The sequence below is a fragment of the Solea senegalensis genome, linkage group LG15, assembly GCF_019176455.1.
Source record: "Solea senegalensis isolate Sse05_10M linkage group LG15, IFAPA_SoseM_1, whole genome shotgun sequence".
Lineage (NCBI taxonomy): Eukaryota > Metazoa > Chordata > Actinopteri > Pleuronectiformes > Soleidae > Solea > Solea senegalensis.
Genome location: NC_058035.1, coordinates 4,241,428 through 4,260,398, shown reverse-complemented (window position 1 = coordinate 4,260,398; position 18,971 = coordinate 4,241,428). Strand labels below are relative to the sequence as shown.

The following is an 18,971-nucleotide window of genomic DNA, read 5'->3' as shown; positions in this document are numbered from 1 at the left end:
ATAAAGTCCAACACACAGAAGCACGTTTTTTGCACAAAAACAACCTTGAAACTGGATTCAACAATTCTGCACAGATGTGTTAAACATCTTGATTACAGTGAGTCAGTATTAAATCAGTATGACACCAAAATGATTTATACATTTTTCTTTTAAAAGAGGACATTCTCTCACGCAATTCTTTTCTTTTACCTCTACTAGATAACCTAGCTGTGATTAAGACATTTGTGCTGCTGCATTTACAACCACGTTACAACCAGCCATTAAAAACACAGAATGCTCCAACTGTGTGGCAGATATTTGTCACCTGTGATCATCTCGCTTTACTTTCACTTTATTTTGCCAGTTTACTGAAGCTTTCATCTTGCATTTAGTTTTTACAGATTGTACCAGATTTTACTTTTTCATATTCCTGTATGACCACTATCAAAACATGGACACCTGATGCGAGCCTGTTGCGCCCTGGTTGGGGTTCAGTTAGATCATTCCAAGTTCTTTTAGTAAAACACGTGACAAACGGTGAATCTTCCCCCAACAAATATTCCTTTGTTGTATTTCTCAATCACTTTATTGGAATGAGGGAAACGTTTATTTCAGAAGAAAAGAAAAAACTGCTTCAACAGGTTTAAGCGTCAAGTATTTAGTGTGACTTACACTGGAAATATAGCACAACCATCACTCTCTTAAACCTGATGTGGAACTCTGTGTTAAGTAAAATCATATCGAAAAATACCTGCTGTGGAAAAACACCAGGTTTATTAAAGACATGCTCGAGTGTTACGTGAACATGCTGTGCGACTTAAACTCGTTGACCAACGTCCAGTCACATGATTCTGATCTAGATGCCACTGACCACAGACGTGAGACTTTGCACAGTTAAAAAAAAAAAGGCAGCGATAACAAGAAGACGCTGATAAGTGACTGGCCTAATGTTTCTGATTAGAGCTGGGGTTTACTATTTACAATGGCACATTGAACACAACACACGGACATCTCAAGCATGATGGTTGGATTATGTAAACAGTTATCAGAGGTTACAGTTCGCCAAGAGTTAATAAAGGACTGATAATGACCGTTAATGGTGACATCTTGCTGGTGATAACTCAGAAGGTGTGTAACCTGTGTGTATCTGTGCCTACATCTTTGTTGGTTCTATCAATAACTTTTGTCATTTGACGTAACCTAACCTCACTATCAAGGCTAAAACCACCGTGACAGTCAGGAAGGAGTACATTTTTTGCTCATTTTAACTGTTTAAAGGGTTCGGTCAATATTCTCACAGGTGAGCTGGGTTTAGATAGGAGGATTTTTTTTATTTGTGCCATTTTCTACACACATAATTCCTTAGCTTCACTCCAATCACACACCCTGGTAAATACAGAGGAACAGCATTTCTGATTTTCTTCCAAGTACCACAGTTTGAGAACCATGGCTCTAGAGAATGTGTGGACGTCTGCCTCATTACTCCACTCCAAGAGCTTGTGTAAAAAATCTACAGAGATAGTAAAAGAAAAAACGGTGGGACAACAGAAGAGAATCGTCCGTCCTCTGGGGACATGAAAATCATTTTACTCGCTTGAAGATGAGCGCTGACACACTGTTGCCCGTCTTGCCTCCAAATTGGAAACTGGGTGTTGGCAACTCCTGCACAAACTGAAATCCTGAGTGGCAACACAGAGTGGAAAAAAAGGGTGCAGGTTAAGACATGTGCATTATACCAGCAGAACACATCAACACACTCTCTCGAACACAGATTCCTTCAGTCCCGTCTCGTGGACTATGGCTACAGAGCACTGAGGAGAAGAACTTTAATTGAAGAACTATCAATCCACCATCTGTGCTGCTTCCCGGGGCCTTGAAAAGACAGGCTGTCAGGGTGACAGATGAGACCTCACAGCCCTTTGGCCCCCTGCAGGCTCTCTGGAGCGACTACACTGGGATGAGTTACAACAAATGGAAGCTCGCCCAAAAAAACTCTACAAGTGACTTTACAAGGCTGCTGTTGAACTTGCCAGGTAACTGTCATGCTTGTGGAGTTGCCTGTGTTTTCATTGATGGTCAGACAACAAAAACACACAGAGACAACTCACAGAGACAAAGTATAAATCACAGTGACTGATGTTTTCCTCAAGTGTTTCAACCAAATTACAACAATCAACACAACTTAACGACTTAAACAAACAGACCATATATTTAGGTTTTGGATAAAAGCAGAATCCAATATGCATTAAAAACTCATGTAATCTCAATTAACATATTGATGTCTAATTACAGTGACACATCAGTGGGTTTAAAGTAGGGCTGCAAGTAACGATTATGAACATAATCGATTCATCGAGTACTTGTTTGGTCAGAAAATGTCAATCAGCGTTTACCAAACCTGGAAATGATGATGTTCTTGAATGCTGTGTTTTGTTGTTTTTAATGTTTTCTTTGTTACATGGAGCAAAGAAACAACAAAAGGAAAATGTGAAAACTTAAAAAAACACTCAAACCAATTAATAAATTATCAAAAGATTAATTTAGTAATCAAATAATCATTGCAGCCCTAGTTCAAAGCGAAGTGCACACACTGACAAAAAGCTTCCACTTCAGAATAAAAGATGAATTTTCAGACCAGTTTTCCCTCACCTTCACTGAATCTGTTTAGCAGCTGCTCTTTTGTCCAGTTACAGGAAGTGATAGCAAAGATTCCTTGGTCCTTGAGAGCATCTTTTAAAGCTTGGATGTAGAGTCTTTTGCACTCTTCGGCCTTGTCAGGGTTTAGGCTTATTGCATCAAATGTCCCCTTGTCAATGCAGACATCAAAATCCTTTAGCTCCCCGTGACAGTTTAAGAAATCCATCTCCTTGAATCAAAGGGAAGAAAAAAAAGTCAAAAGTCAAAAGAAATAATGGATAAGCTCCAAATCACTTAAAACATGGCATGGAGTGTTCAGTTTCCTGAAGGGGAAGCTACATGGTTACCTGGGCAAAACTGTCTTTCAGCATCAGCCAATATTAAAGTGTGTTATACCTCAGTGGTTCGCCTTTAAAAACTAAATTCCAGCTGTCGACATGACAGCGTTTGATTCTGAGAAAGTTGCTTGGCCTTATCGCCAGTGAAAGGAGCCCTTCATCGGGACAAGAGGGCAGAACACCAGACCTCTGGGGTGAGCTCAAGAGCCACAAACTCACAAATCACGGGTCACTAAATTTATGAGGGGGGGGATTAACAGTGATTCACTGGAGACAGATATGTTGATATATTGAAGCAGCTGACCTGGGGTTCAATTTGAGTGTGACCCCTAAAAAAATAATAAAAAAAATGGGAAGATGTCAGGGGAACGTAAAAAGGGAAAGTGTCAGACCAGAAGTAGGTAGTGACGAATGGAAACTTGGCATAAACTTGAGACCAAAGAATGACCTCTGAGGTAAAAGCCCGATGGGGGGAAACCTTTTATATTATGTGGCTACGTGGGCACACAGACACAAGCACACTCGCACAAATCATTTTTGACATTCTGAAGAGCTGGAAAAAAGAAAACGTGCCAACACACCAGCTCTTTCTCACACACAAATGCACTCTCTGCTCCCGCTGTCCGGCTAAGGTCAATATTGACTTCGATGGCAGGATTTCTACCCAAGCAAAACACACACCATCATAGGAGTGTTATGCATATAACATACATGCAACTGCCTCAAGCACACAGGAAAGGAAAAGTCACTCATCACATCCATAATGGAACAGCCAGCATTTATGACCCATTTTTCTATATATACACACACACACATATATATATGTATGTGTATGTATCCTGCCACCTCAGTCGGGATTTGTGGAGGGTTAATCTAAAAGGTCGGCCCACTTCCAAACTCTTTCAGGGCCTTCTTACTATCCAACTCTCCCACATGGTAAACACACACTGGGGAGTTTCCTCCAACCTTCCAAGACCCAGGGAGACTCACTCACTCACTCACAGCACGCTGAAAGCATTATTGTGTCACTAACACTCATTCATTTCAGTTTTAATGTTTGATGATACACGACTCACCAGATGCATTAAAAGATTACTTTTCAAAAATATGATGATTTGTCAATAAAAGTTAAGAGACCATTATCAGTCTACTCTTGGGCACTTACAAGTCCAGTGTGTAACATTTAGCAGCGCTTATTGGCAGATAATTGATACTAGCCATGAGTTTGTTTGTATAAGTGTATACTCGCTTTAAATTAAACACCGTTTAGGTTTGTAGCCTTGGAATAAGACTTTTTTATATGTGCTTTTGGCAAGGGCTTACAGTTGCAAAGGACTGGAACGTTCTCTGTACATTTCCAGAAACATTCTATGCAAGCTTAAGTTACGGAGATTTTTGACATTCCATGGGAATTCGTGAGAATTGACATTGAATAATTTAAAGACACCGTGTCATATACATTTTGTTTCGTCACAGGCAGACATACATGCAAATAAAATTATATTTTAGCCAAGATTTTGCAACAAAATGTGAGAAAATGTTGATCAGTGTTTCTCAAAAGCAAAATTGTTTAGTTTTAATGATTTCTTTGTCAAATGGAAAGATCAGTCATCAGTCAGTCATCATCTACCGCTTTATCCTCCACCAGAGGGTCGCGGGGGTGCTGTGCCAATGTCAGCTACATCGGGCGATAGGCGGGGTACACCCTGGACAGTTCGCCAGTCCATCGCAGGGCCACACACAGCTAGAGACAAACAACCATTCACTCTCACACTCACTCCTATGGTCAATTTAGAGTGTCCAATTTACCTATTCCCCACATTGCATGTTTTAGGACTGTGGAAGGAAGCCGGAGAACCCGGAGAGAACCCAAGCGCACATGGGTAGAACATGCAAACTCCATGCAGAAAGGCCCTTGTTCCAACCGGGGGTCGAACCCGGGCCCCAAATGGAAAGATGAAACCAGAAAATATTCACATTTAAGAAGCTGAAAAATCAGAATTGATTATCAAAATGGTTGATGATTAATTTAGTAATTTAGTAAGCATCCTTTCTGGTGTGTGAAGGCCACCATAGTTATCCGACAGGCTTTGGAAAGGGAGAGGTGAGCACTGTCCTCTGTGCTCTTGCACTCTGCAGTCTCACCATTAGATGTCACCATTTCTGACACACTAGACTTTTCAACATGTTAGTGACATACCTTGACAGTCTTACAGCCCAACAAACCCCATAAACCTTCAAATAAGTTAGAAAATATGGCTAGTACACATTAACTACTGTCTGTCACTTCCTACCACAATACACCTGTAAACCTTTCAGTCCTGTGGATGCTAAAGGTGTTGTAATTATGTAATTATGTTGTAACACAACAATACTGCAGTTTAATCACAGAAAATGTCTGAACCCACCTTCACAGTGACATCTGTCAAACCCTCTGCCTGCAGCACATTTCTGGCCAATTCTACAGATGCAGGAGAATAATCTATTCCCATCAGATTCTTGTATCCGTGTCTTGCCTTGCAGAAAGAAGAGAGCAAGTGAGAAAATAAATGAAGTAGATCACCACAGCTGACTGTCAGTAGCACAAACATATTTCCACTAAACCCCCAGGTTTAGTCATGCACATAGGATTTGGCAAAGTTTATAAATTGCTAAGATTTCTGCTCACCTCTGAGGCTACAGGCATTCAAATTGTACCAGGACTAAAACTATTGATTATTTTCTTTACAACTGATTAGTTGTTTGGTCCAGAAACAAAATTCTGATTTATTTTTCTTCTGGTTATGGTTTGGAGAGAAAAGACGGTAGAATGTATCCACATTTAAGAGAATAAATCAGATATTGTGAATACTTTTACCATACCGTTTCTTTGCACGATACAACAACATTTTATGGACCAAACAAGATTAATCAATTATGAACATAATCGTTAGTTGCAGCCTAAATCATAGTATAAAGTACCTAAATCAAATCTAATTTACTTACCAGTTCAACTAAAAAGGCTCCATTTCCTGTGCCGATGTCTAGTATTGAAGCTTTTACTGGGATCTTCACTTTGTCCATCCATCGCAGCACACGTGTCATGCTTTCCTCACCAAACCTTGTGAAGAAGATGGAAACACACAGACTTATGTCACAAAACAGGACAAATAATCATGTAAACAGTGAAAAGGTTTGGTTAATTTTGCCAGTGAGCACATCAGTAAACTGTACTAACCATATCTCACCAACATCTCCAATGTCTTTGAATGTCTCGAGCTCTTTTTGGTACGTGTCTTCCCAACTGCAGAGGACAGTCACTGACAGTTAGATGTATACAAACGTTAAAAACTGGGTTGCCAGGTTTGTAGTTTTCTGGTGAAATTGGGCTACTTTTGCAGTGAGAGATCCCAAAGCTGTTTGTATATCATATGCATTTACAAAATCTTATTTCAGCTGATATAACGTATATAAATTCACAAAATTTTCATTGTCGTGGCTCATCTGTGTACAGTAAATGCATGTGACATAAACAGCACATTCATGTCATTCAGACAGGGTTTGAACAGAGTTTGTCTAGGATTATACAGTAGTTAATGACCCTAATTTTGGTAGTGATGCAGATACAGATTCATAACTTATTTAAAACAATGAACAACCTTGCAAGACCATTATTTATATAAACAGTACATATTATGTTGGGAGGACATCGGTTTACTATGTACACAAATCTGGTATTCTGTTCCAGAATTCACATTGCATCTTTTTTAATCTCTCTCACAGAAATACTGTACAGTAGAACATGTACCAAAGTTTGAGAACCATAGGTTTAGGGTAAAGTGCTTTAATGCTACTTTATTTATTTAAACATTTAAAACTGGCATTGTGCTGCTGTTGGACTTAGAGACAGTTTGGCAGGTGCACTGAACATTTTTAGTGGTAACAGTGGTTAATTTTGGTAGGGCTGACTACGTCACGCAGATCTGGCAACCCGGCTTACTCTTCATGACAGTGCAGTAAAAAATAAACACACACGTTGCTTAACTTTTAGAGTCAACAGGACATTTACTGCTGCACAACATACAGCCAGGTGGACAACACTCCAACACAAAAGGCGGCTTTAGGAAACATGGTCTTCACATTTATAAAAAGTGTAAATTCTGACTGTCACTCGTGGCTGTGGAGCTTGACAGGAAACACGCGGACATTATGAGTTCACGTCAACAGCGGCGGGTCGAAATGCTTACTATTGTTTGGTTCCCAGCTTTGAAGGTCCAACATCGTTGTCTGAGCAGTTGTCTTCCTCCTGGTCTGAGATGTTTTCACAGACATGGGGGTCGTCTGTGGTGTCATCCATGCTGCTACATTCAAGCCTTCGTCTACGCTTCTTCTTCGTCTCGGAATGAATCTGGCATATTGGTGCATTACCGCCACCTACTGGTATGGAGTGCATCTATCTGTCTGTCTGTCTATCTATCTATCTATCTATCTATCTATCTATCTATCTATCTATCTATCTATATATATATCTATATATGTTAAATATGGTTTGTATGTAGTGTTCAATGTATTTTACAAAAACAAGAAATATAGCTTTTGCTACGTCCTTTCGGTCTTCGCCTACACTTCCCAGCAGCCCCCGCGCTCAAGGAGCGTGCTGTTTGCGCTGGCAACCGCAGGGGGCATCGGGATTGATAGGGATGTTTCCATCATGGCGGCTTACATTTCAGGCTATACTTTTAGTTCTGTGTGTTATCACAGCGCCAACAGCAACTCAGATCACGTGAGTGTTCGAAATTGTGCTGACGAACTCTTGAATTCGGTGTTTGAAGTGAACGTGTGCGGAGCGCGGCGGTGTTCGCCCGTTCACCGGCGTCATGAGTTTGTGTTGTTTTCCAGTGTCATCATCTTCATCATCATCCTGTTGCTGGCTAGTTAGCATTGGCCCCCGTCTGTCTACCGGCGACGAGCGTTTAATGCACCTGTAAAGACACGTGAGGGTATATTAAGATAATTTCGCGTTACTCGGCTCACACGGGCGTAAAATGTCAAGTTATAACCTCTTATTCCATGAGCTTCAGGAAATAGTCAGGTGTTAGCCACTTAGCATACTGGCTAAGCTACCAAGTCAAGTTACTTCCGTGTGTCGGTGCTGACCTGATTACAACCGATAGCAGTTCAGTCTCAACAAACCAGGAAGCACTGACCCTCTTTATTTTTGCGATGTGAGTCGATCTGAGTTTAATAAGTCGGTACATTTTTACGAAGTCACTGGTAAACGTGTGTGTAAATGTTGACTTTATTTTAGTTGTTGTGTAGACGCAAGAAAATGTCAAGTAACCAAAGGGAGTGAAACGCAATCTTGTGGCAAGTCTTTTTAACATTTAATTGCTAAATTTGACGGTCTGGAATTAGCATTACAGATATCTGTGACGTCATTTTGACTATTCATGTGTATGGGGTTTGTCATTGTCGATATCTAGTCAAGTTCGAGATATCTACAACTTAATTCTGAATATCTGATATTTAGTCTTCTATTGAGGACAATTAAAGATATCTTGAACTTAAATTGTGACTAGTCATCAAATCATGTTGTTATTGTAGATATCTGACACTGGATATATCTACCCTTCGCAACTAAATTGCAGATATCTACAATTACTAACTGTAGAAAGACGTTGCAGAAGTCAGTAGTGAAGATCCTGTCTACTATTAAATGTTAAAACTGCTTGCCATAAACGCAAGCCTCATTGAAACCAAGCTGTTTACATCTGTTTTAGTTTAGAGTTGTTGCTTGAAGTGGGGGATAAAACAAATGCCAATTCTCCCCTTATCCATATGAAGCATGCATGTCTCTGTGTCACTAAGTCATTTAAGTTATGAAAATCTTCAGTAAGTAAAAGATAACACAAGAGGTTTGTGATTTTCATAACATCTGTTTAACTGAATATTTAGTTTTTATTAAAATGGCTAAAAAAACTGGACTCATGTTTAACATTTTGCCAACTTGTATATTTAGATTATCTTTTACATTTCCAACAATTATTTAAACTTCTAGAACACAGTCCAATTCATTTGGTGTCCTGTCCTCCATGACACAAATGTGGCAAGACGTCAGTGAATATAAACATTAATGAAAAATTTTCAACACTTTTAGAAGATATTGTCCTCCTTCTTTCGGCTTCTCCCTTTGTGAGCCACCATAGTGAATCATCTGCCTGATAGATATTGTTCTTGTATAACAATAAAAAATAAAAACTCTAGCCACTAGAAACAAATGCATGAATATCATCGTATGACTCAGAAAAATTATTATTCTGAGCCATAATAATGAATTGCCATAAACAGAGTGCTGGTATGCAAATAAAAGTGCCGGTGCTTAAAATAGTCAAATTAAAAATTGCCGTTAATGTGTGCCAGACAGTAGCTGCCCACTTCAAGCTTGTTTCCATTTATGAAGTGAATAACGCTCATATCATTAGCTGTCTGACAGGCCGGTAATCTGTGTCATTTCACATTATATTAATCTATGACAAATTATACATTATTGTAAATCCACAAAAGAGTTTTCAAATTAATTAAAATGTGTCAGAATTTCCTAGGTGAGACATCTGTCTTCACTTTGTCATCACTTTGTAACTATGCCTGCAACGGTGCTTTATATTATACAATTATTATTATTACTACTAGTAGTAGTAGTATTGTTAGTGTGAGTGTTATCTTCAAAGCTTTTTTATTTGTTTCATAATATTTTCATTATGTTGACTGTTTACTTGACTCATTGTCTGTGCTGTACAATAATGACAGCTTTGTTTTGTTTTTGAAAATGTGTTTGCACAGGAGGGCTTCCTGTTTGGAGAAGTAAGACAAGAAGAGACTGTCAGCATCAGTGACGCACAGATAAGCAGTTCAGAACTGCTCCAGGTCGTAGGTAAGCCCTGAAACAGACCAAAGAAAAGAATCTGTGGCATCTTTACCATGAAGTTACAGCTGGATTCTGTCAGTCTGTGACAGCAGCCTGGAGAGATAGACGTGTCAGTAGTTCAAATTTTCTGTGGTTTCTTTCTCTGAGAAACATTTTTGTCATGGCAATGCTAGAAAAGCACAGGTATCAGCAATAAAAAATAATGATGACTGAATTCCATTTAGCAACACTGCATTTGTTAGTGTTCTAACAAAACACCAGTTTTTGTCTTATAATATAAGAGAATAAAAAAATAACATTTAGTCTGTGTGTGGGGAAAAAGAGACAACAAATACAAATACAAAAACAAAACATTTCAAACAAGGCGAGACAAAGTACTTGAAACAAACATGTTAAAAATAAATCACATGCACTTTCATCTGCCATACAAAGTTAATTTGGTGTTTCCCAAACCTCAATGGTCCACTAACCAATCCTTTTAAATTTTTAATGATTTATTTATTTATTTTATTCAAATGTAGCAATAAAACCAAAAAAGATTCATATTTAAGAAGCTTAAAGCTTGTTTTCATTATTTAAAATAAAAAAACCAACTCTGAAAACTGATTAAAACATGATTAGCAATGGATTATTAGTTGAATAATCATTGGCACCCTAAAGGCAATCAACACAAAATATTAATACTTATTAATACTAAATTTGTCTTTGTCTAGTCAGTATCAGGAGAATCTGAACGTGAACTATAACTTTGAAAGTGATTTGCTGAGCATTTATTCCTCACTTTGAGTTTACTGCCACAGAAGTCTGCAGATTTGTTTTGATAACCTCTTTTCTAAATGCTTACTGGGAGCAAAAGTCTGCATGGTGTGAAGCGTTGTGTTGTAAGTTAAGACAACTGAAATTTAAAGCCATTGAAACATGAACAGTTAGGTTCTTAAGCCAATTACTGTAAATTACAGTTGACTTAATGGTTATTGAAGTTTATAAAGCTGTGTAAGTGAAACATGTCACGATTTCTTTCCTACAGAAATCCATAATCATGACCCGTGTGCACAGTTGTTTAGGTAAGATATGGGCTTTTCGTTCTGAAACGGCTTATTTAATTGACAGTTATCATTAGTGCATGTGGTGTGATGTGTCTTAAGTCTCCTTCTGTGCAGTATCTGTCGAACAAAAGATGCTATTGGAGATTTAAAAATGTCAGCCAATGAAATTTGTTGTGTGAGCAAGGAAATCCTGACTTAATAATTGTATAATGCTTGGCGAGGCAAGGGAGAATAAAGTGGCACGTTATGAGGGTTAATAAAATCTTTAAGCATCTATCATACAGTAAAAGGAGTATCTCTGCTGAGTTGAAAGAATTTAAATGGATAATGTCAGTTATCTTTATGTCTATTTTAGCACAGACTGCATTAGATTAACATTGGACAGTAGATGGCTCCATCTGACAAGACTGGGTAGGAACATGGGGGGGTAGAACATAATGAATGAGTTTGATTTCCTTTGTTTCTTTTCTCTCGTCAACAGCTTTTATGACTATGCAGGCAAAGTCAGTGAAGAAAATCTCAACAGCATTCTCAAAGATAGACGGAAAGTGAGTCATTTCTTTTTCTTTTAGCAAACATGCAGCGACAACCTCTTGGTCTATTTTAATTTCAGGTGTAGTACTACATTTTTAATTGACCGGTGTGTTTTGAATGTAAGTGTAAAGTTTAACCTTGTAAAACATGACGTACCATTGCATTTCAATTAATACTTAATTAATACCCTTTCTAGTTGAAGCACTAATAGTTTCACAGTTATAAAGAATTTTCCTCCTGTAATGTATATTGATTTTCAGGGAGTAGTGTCCTCAATTGTTATTTGTCCTGAATTAGGTTGGATTATCCATACTTCATTTGTTTTTTAAAAATTTGTCTCTTGCACTCGTCTTGTAGAACATCATTGGTTGGTACCGGTTTAGGCGGAACTCACAGCAACAGATGTCGTTCAGGGAACAGATCATCCACAAACAGCTGATTCAGCTGCTCGGTGTACCCGACCTCGTCTTCCTTCTTTTCAGCTTCATCTCCACCGCGAACAGCTCCACACACGCAATGGAGTATGTGCTCTTCAAACCCAACCGCAGGTAATAACACATTCACACATGTCAGATTACTACAATTAGTTTGCTTTTTTTGGGACAGACAATGACTTCATTAAGATCATAATTTTTTTTTACCAAGAACCACAATTAGCAGTTGTCTAAAACTTTCTGTCTGTGTTGAGATGAAGAAGAATTGATTTCTGAAAAAGGAAAATTATTGTTTCAGGTGCCATATACTTTTTTTTGGGTCACCCAATAAATTAGCTGAATGTTTTATCCAGCCTTTTAAGTAAGAGTTAGTTAATATCTCATGAATGACATGGAGTTGTGATTAATTAATCAAACATAAATCTCTTGGAAATTGTTTATTTATCCTAAATTATAGTATGTCATACGGAAATTGTAGTAAAAGTTGTGACAAACATAAAATGGACAAATTTGTCAATTAGGTCACAATGGATTAACATCTTTAAAAAGTGGGCACTCATTTAAAAAAACTCTTAAAAAGCCAGTTATGTGCATGACAAGCACTGTAAATAAAGAATTAATCAGTCAATCATTTAATTTATGTACATTTTATATGAAGTGTTTTTTTACTAAGTGTGCTTGAGATAAAAGCAAAAATCAAATATTAGAAAGCAAACTGTAGAACAAAAAAAACACAATAAATAATAATTAAAAAATATAAAGCTTTTGAAAACACATATGTATTAGGTTTGCTTTTAAAAGAAGACACAATGGCAGCACATCACTCTGCATGAGGCACAGAGTTCCAGAGAGTTGGACCATAGTGGCTGAAGTCACCATAAGCTGATTTACAATTTATTCCTGGAATGTTAATGAGACTATTGTTTGATCTCACTTGCTGAGTATGTCAGTAATGTAGAATGGAGCCCTGATCATTCAAAGATTTAAAAACAATGGCAAGTATTTAAAAAAAAAAAAAAAAAATCCTTCATTGTGTCAGGAGCCAGTGAAAAAAGGCCAAAAACACAGTAAAACTCTGTCTCACTAATTAAGTGCTAAGTAATAAGACAAAGGATTAAACATGTGTGTTACAAAAAGTTTGTAGTAGTAGGAGTAAACCGTATTTGTCATTTCCACACAGTAGGTACAACCAGAGGATCACCCTCACAATCCCAAACCTTGGCAACACAAGCCAGCAGGAATACAAAGTCTCCTCAGTGCCCAACACCTCAGTCAACTATGCCAAGGTCATCAAAGAGCATGGGTAAGGTTTTGAACTCTCAACTTTTGTTTTCATTTCTGAACCCCGTATCGTTGCGCCTCTCCCATTTCAGCTCAAAGTTGTTTTAGACGGCCTCGTGTATCCCCTCATTTGTGTGGATTTGTTGTAGCCACCTGTTTTCATCCTACAGCGTTCTATAGCTTCACTTTGAGGGGGTAGCACATGCAATTCCCTTTCCATTACCCATGGTGGTGCCTCTACTAAGTAGTTGATTCCCTGCCTCAAACACTTGAAAGGATGCTCTGCTGGTGGGGATTTAACCTTAGTGGCTGTGCTGGTGTGCAGCAGCGAGCCCTGGCACTCAGGACATTCAGTGCTTGTCCTCGTGCTCTTCTGTGTCCTTGTGTCTAAACATACACTCAGTGTTTTTGTCTTAGACAAGTTAAATACTCTTCTCTAGTGTAATTTAGACTGCAGGCCTATGTGACAGCCTTCTTCAAGTGATCAGTATCAGACTGATTCCCTTATATGCACCTCATCTAAATTCTGTTTCCAATCAGAAATTTGTCCTCTGTGATGGGAGACTTTGTCTTATAAAAAGACAGTTCAGAGAGAGAGTCTTCTGTCGTGGTGACTGCAAAACCGCACTTCGCCTCATTTTCAGACGGATTCAAACAGCAGTAATGCTGTACATCTGTCTTTTAAGCCTCACTAAGTCAACACAAGGAAAGTCCTTCACTATATTTACAAGTGCACTCCTGTTGGCTTTCTGCTACACATTCATATCCCTTTAGTGTATTTAAAGGACTGCACACACTACAAAGTGACCTAGAAAGGGTAAAAAAAAAAGAAGAAGAAAGAAAGATAGTTGGACAATAAATGCAACAAAATGCATGTCAAACTGGTCAGAACACTTCAGGAAAGGAAAGATTACCACTCATCACCTGTCACTTTAGAAATGTGTGTGTCTGTCTCTAGCATTCATGTCTGCTGTACCTGTTTATAAAAAAAAAAAAAAAGCAAACTGGGTGAGCTTGTACTGTGTGATGTGATTTATTCCACATTAACACAGTAATGTTAAATGTCTCCAGGGCTGAATTCTTTGACAAAGACGGTGTGATGAAGGATATCCGAACAATATTCCAAGTCTACAGCGCACTACAAGATAAAGTACAGGTGAGCCAGAGGACAGGTAGCTGATGGATTTTACTTGAAGAAATGTAGTGAGATTAATTTGAGGTTTGTGTTTTCCCCCCTTTTTTACTTGCGTCATCTTTTTTTTTTTTCCTTATAGGCCGTGTGTGGTGAAGTAGAACAAAGTGAACGTGTGAAGGAGAAGATTCAAGACGATGTAAACAAACTCAAACAACAAATTGCTCTCAGGAAACGCAAGACGGCAGAAGAGGAGAGGAGTACGTACCTGCTGTGCATTCTATAAACTGGAGTTGTGCAATAAAATTAAATCACAAAGATCAATATCAAGATTGATGCCAAACAAGAACTGTTAAGCTTATATTACAATAATAATAATTCAGACTTTTAGAATGCCTTTCAAGGTACCCAAAATCATTTTACTAAGCCACTATGCATCCATTTTTCTTCTTTCCAAATGTGGTTGTAAATATTTGATCACAAAACATTTTGACTCTTTTTGTTCTCTGTACTCTATAGTGCTCCGTGAAGCCCAGGATGCAGACTCCCATTCCACTCCAGAAGAAAACACAGAGCCGTCTGAGGCTTCCCTTTTGTCCAGGATGGCGTTCCATACACCCTCTGCTCCTGAGAGACCCAGTACCTCACCTAACCCACCGCCGTATGCTGACCTCTTGACGCAGGACGACTCTTTGCCCTCCTCTTCCTCCCCACCCACCAGTGCTGCTCTGCTGCCTCGGCCACAGGCTGTGGGCTCACCCGGGCACCCGACGCCTGGCCCTCTGGGAATGGTTCTGGGCCTTGGTCTGGGTCTCAGCGCCAGCTCCAATCCCATCTCCACTCCCAGCACCCCGTACCTCGGCAATGGTGACGGCTCGAGCTCTGACTCATTAGACAGACAAGCAGCAGGGCAGGAGGACGATGCAGATGACGATGACGAAGATGAAGACAGTAGCGAGTATGAGAACTTAGTGAGTGAAGCAGCTCACCTGCCAATGGTCACTGCCAGCGTTTTAGCTCAAGGCCGACCAGCTGCCCTCAGTCCCGACGGGGACGCCCGTGGCTCACAGACGACATAGAGGCTTTGTCACAGGGTGTGGCAGGGACACAGTGACGCACCTTGAGAGGTGGGCATCTCAAGCAATCAAAGATAATACAAATATAGACAAAAAGAAGTGCCAGTCCTGGAAGTGAAAGGCATGTGCAGGTGGTTTCCCACTGTGTGTATTTCTTCTTGTCTTAGTCTGATCTCCAGATTATGGGGAAACCTTGCCAGGCTTTGTAGGCTTAACAGGTGTGGGGGAAAAAATCATGTTTTCATCATTTTCTTTTTTGAATGGGGGTTTGTCTGTGTCCTTCAGTGCGGATTGTCTGATTCAGGGTCATAAATGGTTATGACAACACAATGTATGCCAACTGGTTGGCAAATCGGCTCCCTGTAACACAGAGCCTGCTCCACTTTTGCTGTTTCTTTATGTTTTGCATCACCCACTCTTGCATTTTTACCTCTTGCACTATTTTTTGCCACCTTTAAAACAAACCTTCCAAGAAAAGCAATGGGAAAGTATTCTCCGCCCTTTGTGTTATTTTATTTTATTTTACTAAATTAAGTCGTCAGATGGTTCACTGATTATTTTATGATGCAAAGAAAAAAATATATATTTGACTTTTTTTTGGAATTATGTTTTGTTTAGAACTTTGTTTTCTTCAGTCTAAACATACAGTTGCCTGTTTAAATTATGAAATTAATAGATTTCAAACAATTGTCACTTCTGTAATCGGTGCTACATATTATTAACACTTAATTGAATTCATTTGACAAGAATGTCATTGTTTAGTTTTTCTTGGACAGCACTGAAATTGTATGCGCTTTGCTGCTCTGAACAAAAATGTAAGATTTCTTTATAATTTTTGTTGCTATACCAATGCTGTCATGTTGTGCCACTTGACTTAGTCCTCATTGACCACGCTGAGCCAAACTCAGCTCAGCTTTTGTGCGTTGTACAAGGTTCACAGGGCAAACAGAACAAAAATGTACTATAGCTTTACTAACCAGATGCTTAAGGTTCCCTTCTTCTTCTTCTGCTGCCGCTGCTGCAACAACACGAGCTACCACTAAAAAAATAGCTGCATCCTTCTGATGTTCGTACAAAAACCTGGCTGCTACTTTCACTTCAGAGTGCTGGTTGTCTCTAATACTACTGACCGTTATCATCATGACCACTTCAAGCACACTCACATGTCTTGTTCTCTATTAAAGTCACAACAAAAAGGCTGACACCCCCCTGTAGTGTGTCTGTGTGCATTGTAACTTTGGGATAACGGAGCAGGCACAGAGCAGCTTCCTGTCTCGGTGTAGTTGACAGCAGACCTCATGTATACTGACCTGGTTGGGTTAGTGTTGTGTGTGTGGACCTGGATAATGTGACAGCGTTATGACCTTGCTTTGGTACACGGTGCCTTCCACTCAGGGCAGTTTTCTGTCTGAAAAGGTAACAGGAACTGTGTTGTGTTTGCAGTAACTGCTTATGTCTTCCCTCCCTGAAACCATTTCTCCTGCTTTTTAAACGTACGGTTTCCTTTTTTTAAATTTTCATAGCTTCATATTGGACTTGAATCTCACGGTTGCAGCTGGGTTATTTTTTACTGGAATTGTGAGTAAAGTAAGAGGTAATTTGACTACATCCATACTGCTTTGTTTCCATTTAGAAATCTGTAGATTCTGCCCAAAATACACCTGCTATGCACATTATCTTAGCATGTTTGAGCCCCAAAAACTACAAGGTTAAAAGAATCTCTTTCTGCTGGGGCTGTTAAAGAAAAACACTAAAAATTGAGATGCGGAGCCATGACAACATCGTTTTCCCATAGGGTAAATTAGCCAGTTCTGTATGGATAAAAAGTGGATATGATACAACACTTTTGCTAATTCTCCTAAATTTGCTCTTGTGTATGTGGGTCTGATACTAATACATTTGAAAAACAATGACCCAATTACTTGCTTTCACTTCGGATTGTTTTCTTAGCAGCCACAACCCTCTATCAGCTGTGAAGAGAAAATGCCATTTTCAAAGGATAACACGTAGTATGGATGTAGCATTGGTTCAGTGACCGAACACCCTTTGAACAAGAGGGCAGGCAAGACGGGCAATAGTCTGCAACCCTGAGTTATTTTAGGGGGGCCCTGATGTCAGTCCACAGCAATGACAATTGACCGTAAGCACAGTCTCTTCCTGGTTTTCAATAAACCAGCCCGTCTATTTCTGGTAAGCTGTCAGCCAACGGAGCAGAGATGTTCTACAGACGGTGTCTGAAGAAGTCACCAAGAGTGTTCAGTGACAAATTATAGAATTTTGCAGAGGCTGTGCTCAGAACGACACAGCAGTGTGGCACTTTTTTTCTATGCTTCAATTTAAATGCCATTTTCATTTTAAGGCCATTTCGAAACCCCTCAGGACTAACTACTAATACAGCTACTAAAAGACGGATGTAAGTAAATGAGCTGGCTTATATTTTAGTGGAAAAAGTACAGTAAGTGGTGCTCCATATATAGTCAATTGTGCAGCAAATGTCCTCAAATTTTATGACCAACTAAGTACAGGGGACAGAAAATAACTGAAGTGAAGATTGATCAATTGCTGGATGTTGGAAACAACACCCTCCTTGCATGAACTGGTCAGTTCCTGTCCAGACAAGTTGGTATTCTGCATGGACAGATGTTTGCACCGCAGCTGAGGTGTATCTAACATAGTGTGCATCAGCATTTTGTTATGAGAGACTTGATGAACAGGCTCTGCTTTATTTACACAGTTTGTTTGTATGTCATGCTTTTTTTGTTTTTTGCCTATAAGGTTTAATTTCAATGGCCCTGATGTGTAACGCGTCACTGATTGGGAACTGGCACTCAGACATGTCACTTAATAATAATCGCAGAGAGAATAACACAGTCACACCATGTTAATGAAATGACAACATCGGTGTGCAAGGATTTCCTTCGAGTACTGGAATATAATAATGAATGTATAGTAGATAAGGTGTGGGGGTAGCATTTAAACAGCACTTACTGTATAGGCTTGTCTCAGTCAAGTGTTGTGGTGTAAAGCAGCAGTTCTTAGTGACAATGCTGAGGATGTCTGGTATGTGAGAGGAGGACTGCCATATCCCTATCAAGTTCCAGCATCATACAAATATACACTTGTGCTGAATGGGGTGACCCTTCCGTTTTTCCGTGCCCCACATGGACTTGAGCAACATCAACACCTCCCTGAAGCATCAAGTCCAGTGCGAGGCTGAGGTCCTCTCAGCTTTCACCTGGATTTATATACTTGACGAAAGTTGACAAGGGACTTTGGTTGGACAATCTCAAGAGGATGTGGTTCTAAAACTGGGGGATAATAAACGAGACATGCATATGTGGTATGATGTGCTTCTGTTTTATTAGTGCTCTACACTCACATTAAGGTCCCAAACTAAAGTTATAATGAGTTATTTATGTATGTTTTTTTAACTAAGATTAATTGTATATATTGTTCCATAGCCACACAAATTTTAGCTTTTATTTTGAAATACTGTGGAATATCATCAGAAATATTGTTATTGCTATATCATGATGGAATATTGTCGTATAATTTTAAGCTCACGTCGCCCACTCCCTACTGAACAGTTGCTTTTTCCCAGAAAGTTGGA

The 18,971-nt window shown here is 39.2% G+C and overlaps 2 protein-coding genes across 3 annotated transcripts; one reads left to right on the top strand and one right to left on the bottom strand.

Annotated features, from left to right (window-relative positions):
* Nucleotides 1-517: 517 nt before the first annotated feature.
* Nucleotides 518-7,349, bottom strand: eef1akmt2 (EEF1A lysine methyltransferase 2). Of its 2 annotated transcripts, XM_044046611.1 has the most exons (6): nucleotides 7,181-7,349; nucleotides 6,172-6,237; nucleotides 5,940-6,054; nucleotides 5,363-5,470; nucleotides 2,629-2,845; nucleotides 518-1,658 (listed from the first exon to the last, which is right to left on the bottom strand). In XM_044046611.1, exons 1-6 carry the CDS (start codon nucleotides 7,288-7,290, stop codon nucleotides 1,561-1,563), a joined length of 714 nt encoding a protein of 237 aa, XP_043902546.1. In that variant the 5' UTR covers nucleotides 7,291-7,349; the 3' UTR covers nucleotides 518-1,560. The 2 variants fall into 2 exon arrangements, with proteins under 2 accessions (XP_043902546.1, XP_043902547.1); XM_044046612.1 differs by lacking the exon at nucleotides 6,172-6,237.
* A 274-nt stretch (nucleotides 7,350-7,623) lies between these two features.
* abraxas2 (abraxas 2, BRISC complex subunit) lies at nucleotides 7,624-18,704 on the top strand. The gene is made up of 9 exons (XM_044046131.1): nucleotides 7,624-7,716; nucleotides 9,774-9,864; nucleotides 10,886-10,922; nucleotides 11,386-11,452; nucleotides 11,796-11,986; nucleotides 13,053-13,175; nucleotides 14,225-14,309; nucleotides 14,428-14,545; nucleotides 14,805-18,704. Exons 1-9 carry the CDS (start codon nucleotides 7,645-7,647, stop codon nucleotides 15,362-15,364), a joined length of 1,344 nt encoding a protein of 447 aa, XP_043902066.1. The 5' UTR covers nucleotides 7,624-7,644; the 3' UTR covers nucleotides 15,365-18,704.
* Nucleotides 18,705-18,971: the final 267 nt, after the last annotated feature.